At 36.2% G+C, this 10,742-nt stretch overlaps 3 protein-coding genes across 3 annotated transcripts in view; 1 reads left to right on the top strand and 2 right to left on the bottom strand.

Moving 5' to 3' along the window:
• Nucleotides 1-333: 333 nt before the first annotated feature.
• Nucleotides 334-1,963, bottom strand: LOC122134729. Its single transcript, XM_042711394.1, has 6 exons — nt 1,709-1,963; nt 1,468-1,579; nt 1,141-1,253; nt 955-1,054; nt 517-638; nt 334-422 (listed from the first exon to the last, which is right to left on the bottom strand). The coding sequence occupies exons 1-6, from the start codon at nt 1,800-1,802 to the stop codon at nt 334-336; spliced, it is 630 nt and encodes a 209-aa protein (XP_042567328.1). The 5' UTR covers nt 1,803-1,963.
• A 147-nt stretch (nt 1,964-2,110) lies between these two features.
• On the top strand, nt 2,111-4,363 carry LOC109058130 (60S ribosomal protein L28). The gene is made up of 5 exons (XM_019075342.2): nt 2,111-2,254; nt 2,892-2,985; nt 3,552-3,675; nt 3,874-3,992; nt 4,223-4,363. Exons 2-5 carry the CDS (start codon nt 2,902-2,904, stop codon nt 4,310-4,312), a joined length of 417 nt encoding a protein of 138 aa, XP_018930887.1. The 5' UTR covers nt 2,111-2,254; nt 2,892-2,901; the 3' UTR covers nt 4,313-4,363.
• Nucleotides 4,364-6,061: 1,698 nt separating this feature from the next.
• LOC109058102 (collagen alpha-1(XXVII) chain A-like) overlaps nt 6,062-10,742 on the bottom strand; it is an 88,730-nt gene continuing 84,049 nt past the window's right edge. Inside the window, 3 exon segments of the mRNA XM_042778609.1 lie at nt 6,062-9,148; nt 10,373-10,573; nt 10,712-10,742. The exon segment at nt 10,712-10,742 is cut by the window's right edge and continues 79 nt beyond it. Coding sequence (XP_042634543.1) covers nt 9,002-9,148; nt 10,373-10,573; nt 10,712-10,742 — 379 coding nt within the window. The 3' untranslated portion in view covers nt 6,062-9,001.

The following is a 10,742-nucleotide window of genomic DNA, read 5'->3' as shown; positions in this document are numbered from 1 at the left end:
GGAAGTCATGGCCTAATGGTTAGAGAGTTTGACTCCTAAATCTAAGGTTGTGGGTTCGAGTCTCGGGCCGGCAATACCACAACTGAGGTGTCCTTGAGCAAGGCACCGAACCCCCAACCTGCTCCCTGGGTGCCGCAGCAGCATAAAATGGCTGCCGTGTGTGTGGTTGCTCCGGGTGTGTGTTCACGGTGTTTGTGTGCATTTTGGATGGGTCAAATGCAGAGCATGAATTTTGAGTATGGGTCACCATACTTGGCTGTATGTCACTCCACTTCATACACACCATTAGGCCACGACTTCCCCACAAAGTCGTGTGGGTCACGTCACGTCACTTCATATACACCTTTGAACTGCGACTTCCAACATGCTCCGGTCGGACAGAATCTGTTTCAGCGTTCCAGAATCCATTTCCAGCAGCATCCCTACATACACAAACGTTCACACATTCACCATATCACACAGTGTGTACAAAAACAATCTCAAGAAGTCTGTATTGAAATGAGCTGAGTAACTCACCAGTGATGTCAGCGCAGTGGGTGGGGTCTAACTGATACACAATACTGAAAAGCGTCTCGCCGATGGATTCCACTTCATCTCGATCAGAGCTGTCACTCACATCTGTCGCCTCGTCACCCTGCCTGAGCCGCAGATAAACAGAGCATGTTTGACACTGCAAGATACAAATACACTGCATAAAATCTGCTGAATAATTTTGAGGTGTTGATTTTAAAAATAGTGATTGTTTTGCTCAAGCTTGAGCAAAATAGCTCAATTTTGATGCATTTCGTAGCATTTTTGCTTTTTCGACAACAAGTCTTGTATTATCTTTTAACTGACACAGAGCCATGACTCCAATCTGAATCTGAGCAGTCTACAACGGTTTGTTCAATTCTCAGCCCATTTTCACATTTTCACATTTTCAATGCCGCTGTTAAAAAATCCAAAAGCACCTACTCCTGCAAGGTTTTTAAGGCGATCTTGACTTGTTCCTCGAGGAGCGAATGATCCGACAGCAGCTGAAACACCGCCTCCTTCTTCTGCTCCAATAACATGCCTGTATAGTTGTCAAAGTAACGTAACTATTCCAACAGACTTTGAATTCCTTCCTTTTGTGTTTTTGCAGCGTGTCAGTGAACGTACCTGTTATTTTCTGTGTGTGTCCAGTGTTGTAGAGGTCAATGAGGTCAAAGAGCTGTTCACCCAGAGAGTCGGAGGACACAGACGCCGCATCATCAGTGTGAGACACGGGTTCACTGGGAAGAGAATACGACAGAAGTTATATCATGTACTGTCTTTCTCCAAAATAATGTGGGGAAAAGTATGAAATGTCTTTTTTAGAAACATTTTAAGTAGTTATTCCTACATTGTTGTTCTGTGATGTTACTATATTGCATGCTTTATTCTGAGATTTGTGTCCAGTATTTTGCATTTTATGTTCAATTTTGTAAAAAACAATCAGTGTAATACCTGCTGTCCGATGATGTGAGAACGGTCAGTGCTCTTTCCAGTGCTTTATTCAGCAGAGCTTCATCACACAACATCTGAGATACAACAGAAACAGGTAACTCCAACAACATACCTGCAAACATCACACAGCTCAACTTAAACTAAAATTATCACAATAACAGACAGACAGATAGATAGATAGATAGATAGATAGATAGATAGATAGATAGATAGATAGATAGATAGATAGATTCTGTGTCACCTGTAAGTTTAGCTGTCATCTCAGTGTATTTAGGATATATCAGATCATACAGTTTCTCTCCCAGAGTCTCCAGATCTTCATTATTTTCCAGCATTATTTAATCTTATTTAATGACACGAATTACAATATCATCTGTCTATACTCCGCCGTCATTTATATGATCTAAATAGGAATCACAATAAAGTATTTACAGCAGGCATCAGAGTTGGACTGTTGTTGTGGTTCGAGGACGCATGAACATGACGTAGAGCACACAGAGCGCGTGACGTACACCAGCTGCACCACTGACGGCTGCGCTGTTCGTCTCCCTCCGCACTGTACGTCAAACATATAGTCCTGCTTAAAATATATACAAAACGAATGATTTCTAATACATTTGCAAAAAGTATTTGAAAAGACATCTTAAACACATTTTGGTAATTTTATACAGTCTGAAAAAGAAGGTAAATGACTAAGTTACTAATCCTCACAGAGGCGTAAGAAAGTACCAAAGCTCCACCGGAACTGGAACTCTTTCCTTTCCAACGCTCTTCCTCTGCTGAAAAGGTAACGTGGTCGATCTGTGTTGCTTTTCAACGGTCGATTAAACGCTTTATAACGCACATTTTAGCACAAAACGGGTAATAATCTGTGTCGAATATGTTATAGGTTGCTTATGAGTTACACTACTCGGTGTAGTGACTATAAAAAGGAGGATATTTCATTAAAAACGCTGCCGGTGTTGCTTAGCGAGGCCTTCAGTGAGTGAGAGACGAGCGCTACACTGCTAACGCTAGATAGAGTTAAATAACCACTCTAGACTGTTAGATAAATAAAAATTAGGATTTTATTTTATTAGGTGTGTGTTTTTTTTTTTTATATGTTTTTTTTTGTGTGAGGGTGTTTGAGTTGGTGATTTGACAGATTAACGGGCACACGGTATATTTATTTGTCTATATATGTTATATATTTGCGTATATAATGAAATTCATGTTTATTTTGAATTTGCTAAACGTACATTTAAACAAAAAATACATTAGAGAACAGAAACGAAGGAAAATAGTGAAAATAAGATTGTGACAGTTTATTAAATTCTGTAAATATTGTACTATGGTGTAGTTTGCTATAGATATGCGTTTGATGTGAACGGTCTGTTACTGAGTATGATCTGTATATGTGATATTCCCTTGTTTTGTGCGTTCAGGACGGTCATCATGGCATCGCCTCACCTGCAGTGGATGGTCATCAGGAACACCTCCAGTTTCCTTATCAAGAGGAACAAGCAGACCTACAGCACCGTAAGTCACTGCCGGTCAGCTACAATGAAGACACTGGTGATGAGACAGGGCTTTACCCGGTTATATTTAATGCACACATCAATGAGCTGGTGTTGCAAGCAGAAATACTGATTCAAGAGAAAGGATGCAGGCTTAGATCAAGCAGAGTTCAGAAAGCGAGATAATTATTTTCCAATCGTATGTGGTTGTAATCTAGTGTATCTGCTTCAGGGTTTCTCTCTCGGATGCTTAAGTTGCTGTTCATGAGCTGCTGTGGAAAATTGACACTTTTGAATATGCATAAAAAGTACGATTTACTAGCTTGCTAACTAACTAAAGGGACACCAGTTTTCACTGAAATAACTTTGGTTAAAATAAAATCTCACTTTGTTATCCGAACTATGCACAATTGTGTTTTGTTTTTTTTCCTGTTCTTTGTGACCCTGTCAGAACATTTCTGATCAACTTAAGAACTTTTCTAAAGTTGTCCCTCTGTATTGCTGATTTGACAGAAAGTTAGTTTTTCATTTTGCTGCATATTAAATAATTCCTGCTTTCTGATCTCAAATATCCTTCCTCTCTTCCAGGAGCCAAATAACCTGAAGGCCAGGAATGCTTTCCGCTTCAATGGTCTCATTCACCGCAAGACTGTTGGCATCGAGCCGGCCGCTGATGGCAAAGGTGTGGTCGTCATCCTGAAGAAACGTGCTGGTGAGTGGACAAAGTGGACACTTGGAGGTTTGGGGGTGCCATAAGGTTGCATAGTTATTTTGCAGTCACATGCTGTAAATTTCAAGCCAGAGGATGACAAGACAATGTGATTTATTTAATCTAGACGTCTCTGCTCTGAATCTGGTTTTAAACATCTGCTGGCGTTCTTTAAAAGTTAAAAGGTTGCATGTGTTTCAGGTCAGTGTAAACCTGCCACCTCATATGAGAAGATCACCATCAACAAGAACTCTCGCACCACCCTCGCCAGCGTGAGGAACATCATCCGCAAAAATAAATACAGGAAGGACCTGCGCATGGTGAGTTCATGAGAAGATCACTGCACACATTTTAGTTTGTTCTAGTTTTTTGTAATTTTAGATTTTTTGTTTTTGTTTGTAGTTTTAAACTTTTTGCTTTTGTTTTTATGTTTTAAGCCTTTACAGCTCTTAAGTTGACAGTATGTTTTGAAATCATGCAGGTTCTTTAGAGTCAAGTATGGAGTTGATTCACTTGTTCAGTAGATGACTGCTCTGTCTCTGTCCTCCAGGCTGCTCTGAGACGCGTTAGCGCCATCCTGAGGAGTCAGAAGCCTGTGGTGGTGAAGAAGAAGCGCTCCAGGGCTCCCAAGAGTTCATAAATAGTTGCATATAAAACTTTTGACTTAATAAAGTGCTTTTGGTCAAACTTTCTCTATCTCCAGGTCTCGTTTGTATTAGTCTACTCACAATGCATTGTTTTTTTTTTTCATCAATTTTGGATGGTCTTAAATTATGGCTTAAAGTTTGCTTGGTTATGCATCTAAATGCTGGACAAAAAGATGAATGTTTTAAAGATTATCTGGATTTTTCACCACTTCATCAACATTTAATGCATGCTTGAGTCAAGCTAAATCATTAAACCACTGCCCATTGAACCTGATGCTTTATGTAAAAGTTTTTTTTTTTTTTTTTTTTTTTTTTTATGCATTGAAGAGTGACTTTTTCCCCCTTTCCTAAAAAAGGTATAAGAATCTTGCATAACCAAATTTAAATGTAAAGTAGATTTCCTGCTGGTGCCCTTGTTTTATCCACTGGGATCTTAAAGTCATCATGCTCATGAGTGTGATCTGGAGTAAAACACATCAAAAACTACTTTTTAATTACTCTGCACTTCTAAGAGGTTCAGAAGACTGTTAGAGTTATAAATGAAGCGTTAAGAGAGGGTCCCGTACCGTCGCTGTGCTGGAACAGAAGCTGCCGCAGCTCTCGCAGGGCTCTCGTCAGGTTCTTTTTTATAAAAAATTTTATTACATAAAATATTATGTGATACATATCTGTGATCAAGTTGATTCAGGTGTGAATATTTAGGTTTCAAATTTTATTTTATTCTGATCTCATACACCCGTTATCAATTATCAGTATTTTAATGTTATTTATACTAGTATTATTAATATTTTAATTAGCTGTAATTTTTTGATTTTCAGATGTTTTAGTGGTTTTTTATATATACTTTATTTATCTATCTATCTATCTATATATATATATATATATATATATATATATATATATATACACACACACTCACACACTGCACATTTAGTAATTTTAGTTAGTTTTAGACATTTTAGTAGTTAAACTTATTTCAGTTAGTTGCAAAGGTAATAAAATGCTTTTTCTGTTAATGACTTAACAGCTGTTCAGTTTTACCTAATAACATTGTCAACTGTGCAATGATTGATTGAAATGTGAAATCTTGTAGGCATCACACCTGAGACGCACCTGCTGTTGGAACACGCTCTCTGTGGACACAACCTCCATGGCTCCGCCCCCTCCAGTTCAGGACACGCCCCATTTATCATTATGGCTTTTATTGTTCTTGCACAGGTTATGTTATGAAGTGCGTATGCAGAACTACAGCGCGAGTGAGTCTATTTAAATACATTTGACATCATCCAGAGCAGGTAAATCTGAATCAAGTATGGATCAACACTGTCTGTCAATCCTGAAGTTTGTTATTGGACAAAAAAAAGAAGGATAATACAGAGTGCAGAGTAGTTTATCAGTTTGAGGCCAGTGTGTGTGTTTGTTTTTTCACCCTAGAGAACATTCTATATTCTTGCCAGAGGAGTTTTTAATGCAACTCATTTTTAATTCAGATTGCTGCAGTTCTAACACATCGGGTTGAAGTTTTAGTATTTTTAATTTTTTTTAATTTGTCATTGTCTTGTCAGTGCATGCCTGTCTCTATATTAATTTGTATTAAACAATTCAACAAGCAATCAATGTAAATCAAGTCTAAAATACAAAATAAAGGTTTGTATTGAACCTTTTTGGTAATGTTGCATGTTTTATTAAATGGACAAATGAATACATGTGGCATGAAATTATCATTTTTTTCCAAATGCAGATTTTGGTGTAAGAACATCTTTATTGGGAATGTAAGCATTAATTCCAATTGAGAATCCACATATTTAACCAAGTACGGAAAACTGACACGAAGAACAACACCGAGCAAAACGGAGGACGTGTTCAGAGAAGAAACAGATTACGATGAAGCAGACAGAGATGAGATTACTGACCCTTGAATTTGAGAGGTGAATTTTCACAAACAGAAATGGGAGAGGATTGAGGTAATCAGAATTCCAACCTTCTGACTCTGAACGTTCACATGTTTTAAACTTTAGAATTAATATAGAACACAGTCCTGGTACAGTACGACTTTAGATTATTATTATTATTATTAATATTATAGACAAAAATTAACAGGATAGAAAAATAAAAGCAGATCGAAAAAAGCAATATATTGTTCTCTGGAACCCCAAATTTACACATAAAATAAATCTATCAACCGTAAGAGCAGTTGGCATACGGAAAATTAAGTTACCTTGAGAGGAACTCTGTCACAACAGAGAATTTGGTTAAAAGCGCGTCTGTAACATTTAAATAACATTAAATTAGCAAAAGGGACTCACTGTATACATCAAAGCCTGCAGACTTATACACACGGTCATGAAGAATAAAGAAACAAGAAGCTTCGAACAGAACATCACTGCTGTTTCCTGGCTGTAGGCAACACTATATCATATGTATCGAGTTTACGACCATTATTTGTGAATGATAATACACTTTCTGATGAGAATTCTAGCTACAGAAATGTTTTCCCTTACAAAAGGCATTAGCTGATGTTTGAGCCAGTACAAAACTGTTCTGTACCACAGAGGAAAGCACACAAGCTTATTGGGTAGTGCATTCAACATGCAGGTCTGCGCAGATGTGCTGCAAACGCTCAGACTGAATGGCACATCTGGATTAAACATGGATTTTGGCCTGTATTTCTGAGAGAACCTTTAAAGTACACACAATTCACACTAACATAATTCAGAATGACACGGGCACTAAACAAAAGCATTGGCTTTACAACAGCTTGAAATGAGCACCATTGTTACCGAGATAAACCTGTAAAGGGTGAATCTCACAAAAAACCTGTCAAGAACACGACTAAGTCATATTTTACCCAAAAGTCAAAAGAAATACATAAACTGCTGTGATATTTTGTGCTTGAGAGTAAGAACTATGGATATTACAAAAAAAAAAAATGTTGAAAAAGCTAATTGCGACTTTTTCTTGCAATTCTGATTTTTTATTTTATTCTGATCCCCCTCAGGTTTCCAAGAAAAGTATCTGAATTTTGAGATAAAAAGTTGCAATATCTTTTTTTTTTTTCTGCGACAAAAATGGCATGATACAAACTCAGAATTCTAACTTTCTCACAATTTCATGTTTGCATCTCGTAATTTTGACTTTTTAAGTTTTCAAGTTAATATCCTCCCAATTCTGACCTTTTAGTTGTCACAGAATAAAAAGATAAAAAGTCACAATTGTTTTAATTTTTTTTATCGGAAACAAGCTTCCATAAGAAATGCCTTTGTCAAAAAGTTATTTTTATTTTTCTCTTCAATAAAAAATGTAATATAATATATAATGATATAGATATAATAATAATTTATATAATAATAAAGATATTTAATTACGAAAGCAAAATAAATTAAAAGTATATTTTGCATAGTCAAAAGAAAGCCTTGTAGGTCCACTCTTTGCATTGTGACATTTTCATGACATTTTCATGAGTATTCGCCTGAAATATTCATTACTGTTACGCTGTAATGTTTTTTAGCAATTCATAAATTCTGTATTACTGTTATAATCTTCATAGCAAAAAATCCAAAACAAAAGTAACTATAAATATTTCAAAATGCATTTTTTTGGAGGGGGTAAAAATGTGCTTGTCACAAAAATGTCACCATGCAGATCTTCAAAATGTGCTTTCCTTCTCTTTTTGGGTGAAATATGACCCAGACCTGTTTTCATGAGGGATTCACCCTTATAAACCCTTTGAACAAGACACACCCATTTGATTGAGACACGCCCCCTTAAAGTGACAGGCTGTTTTAAAAACAAGGATCATGTATGTTGATATTCACAGGTGTGTCTGCACCTTCACAAATTCACTGATCTGTCACATAAACACATACACACACACACACACACACACACACACACACACACACACACACACACACACACACACACACACACACACTCACACACACACACAGTCACTTTCAAAACTCATTTACACAAACACACTCACACTTCCCTGTCTGACGGAGTGTTAAAATGACACGTTTGAATGACAACACCCCTGAAAATCCTTCCTTAATGAGACGCACTTAATAATATAATCAATAATCAATTATTTTTTCTTCGTTTTCCTATTGCACGTTAGCATTTCTTTTTTTTCTTTTTTTTACGTGACAAAATTACCATAAAAAAGATCAGTTAAACAATAAGTGTATATGTACATATTATACCTCCCAATGATCTTAATTCATCTCTTCAATAAACTGTTGATACTTATTATAACAGTACAAGTATTATAATAACTTATTATTATTATTATTAATAATAATTTGAAAGAAAGCAAGCACCAAAGAAACTGTCTGAGAGAGAAAGAGAAGAGAGAAAGACAAGAGACAGAGGGCTTGACAGTTTCTCCGGCCCGGATGTCCTGAGTGTTCCTCCCTGCGAGATGATTGGCTTGTTTTCTAGAGGAGTCAAATCTGATTGGACATCCGTGGCTGGTTAAGGCGGGATTTCCTTTAGACTGTAGGAGTCTCTAGTGCTAAATCCCCCAAAGCCCCGCCCACACCACCTCTTTCTGTTTCTGCAGTCCAATCAGTGGCTGAATGCTGAAGGGGGCAGGCTGTGGGTGGGGCCAGTGTGTGTTTGACGTGTGCACACACACTCACAATCTCACACACACACACACACACACACACACACACACACTAAAGGAAGCACACAGGTCCGACTTCTACGTGAAAGCGTGATGAGGCCGTTGTCTTTGGTAGGTTGCTTATACGTACAACAGGAAGTAAGGCAGGGTCCGACACCCGGAACAGGAAGTCAGCATGTTGCCAGCGCCCGTTTAGTTGCTGTGTAATACAAAGCACATGATCGGTGATGTCATGCATAAATACATTTCAGAAATAATTCATGACTAATGTTATATATGACGTTAATGGAAATAAAGCTGAAATAAAATAATATATAAATATTACGTGAACATTCTTAAATGTTGCCATGGAAACAAACAGAAATGAAAGTTTATGTTTAAGTATTAAAATGACAAACTGAAATAAAAATAAAAATGAATCAAAGTGAAATGGAAATAATTTTTAAAAATGAATAAATATAACAAAATTACTAAAACTTTTTGAAAATAAAAGTTCATTCAAAATTGTATTAAATACCATAATATTATATAAGTAATACTATATAAGTAAGACTTGTGCTGCCTTTTTAAATTATTTTGGTTAAAATAAATTATGCAAGCAATATATTTAGCTGAGATGTATTTTTTTCTTTAATTATTATTTATTATTATAAAGAACCCTAAAAATGACATGCAAGTCACATTGTGTGTTTTTGTTTTCAAAAGCAGAGATTTCCTGCTAACAATGACATTCTTATGGATGAAAGAACTACTGAAAGCACAATAATCATGTTTTTAAAAATGCATTACTAAAATGTATTTACATTTTTTTTTTATTAAAATACACATATATTTAAATTGATCATTTATTTATATTTGGATAATCAGGCAAATAAAAGTAACTTCATATAATGTCATTTTTTTTTAATTTTGTTCTTGTTGGATGCAGATCAAAAGATCAGATTATTCATGATTATTTATAACATAACAGTTTTATTTTTTATATATATAATCTGTGATTTTCATTCCTTGTTCTTAGTTCCATATGTTCATGTCTGTACATTTGCATTTGTTTTTTAATTATGCTTTTCTGTGATACTTTGGCAATAAAATTATATTGATTTTTTTTTATTAATAATATTATTTTATAAATAATAATACTATTTTATATTTTATAAATAAAAAATAAATAATTTAAAAAATACTTAAAATAAAAAGTATATAATTCATGAATATCAAAATCCTGCATTTTACATAAATAATAAAACTCTTACATGTTAATCAGACTCAGTTTAACATGCACCTTGACAGAAACTGGTGTTTTGGAGACAAGATTTCACATTTTTTCTTGCACGTGTTGCAAAGGGTGCTGTGGGTGTTTTGAAGTGAAGGTTTCTAAGGTGTTCTGGTTAATTGGAGAGAGATTTTTGAAAGTAATACTCACCCAGCAGTTGTCTCCTAACACATCCGGCTCCAGCGTCTCTCCGGTCCACGCCTGGAACTGAACTGCATTCTGGGACGGAGGCTCAGAGGGGGCGTGGCTCCAGATTGTCACGTTCAAGCAGTGGATAGTGATTCGTTGCTCGGCTCCGGCGCTCAGCAGCTGCAGGAAGTTCATCTGAACGCGTCCGACACTGAACTCCAGCTGCAACCAGCCAATGAAGCAGCACGATTATAAACAGATTATGAACTTATTTTCTAAACATATCACCTCGAGCCACACGGATATGCATTTATCAAATACAAAACAATGCAGATGATCTGAAAGCTGAACGTTCGGAACCTTGGCTGTGGTGATGGGCCTGAGGCAGGTG

The sequence above is a fragment of the Cyprinus carpio genome, chromosome A21, assembly GCF_018340385.1.
Source record: "Cyprinus carpio isolate SPL01 chromosome A21, ASM1834038v1, whole genome shotgun sequence".
NCBI classification, from domain to species: Eukaryota; Metazoa; Chordata; class Actinopteri; order Cypriniformes; family Cyprinidae; genus Cyprinus; species Cyprinus carpio.
This window is presented reverse-complemented; position numbering and strand designations above follow the sequence as displayed.

Bases quoted from the DNA above. Each gene is read 5' to 3' on its own strand.
- LOC122134729 (XM_042711394.1), bottom strand. From the start codon at position 1,802: ATGCTGGAAAATAATGAAGATCTGGAGACTCTGGGAGAGAAACTGTAT. The intron at 1,055-1,140 runs GTACGTTCACTG...ACAACTATACAG, and splicing joins ACACACACAGAAAATAACAG to GCATGTTATTGGAGCAGAAG. The intron at 423-516 runs GTGAGTTACTCA...TTGTGTATGTAG, and splicing joins CCACTGCGCTGACATCACTG to GGATGCTGCTGGAAATGGAT.
- LOC109058130 (XM_019075342.2), top strand. From the start codon at position 2,902: ATGGCATCGCCTCACCTGCAGTGGATGGTCATCAGGAACACCTCCAGT. The intron at 2,986-3,551 runs GTAAGTCACTGC...CCTCTCTTCCAG, and splicing joins ACAAGCAGACCTACAGCACC to GAGCCAAATAACCTGAAGGC. The intron at 3,993-4,222 runs GTGAGTTCATGA...TCTGTCCTCCAG, and splicing joins ACAGGAAGGACCTGCGCATG to GCTGCTCTGAGACGCGTTAG.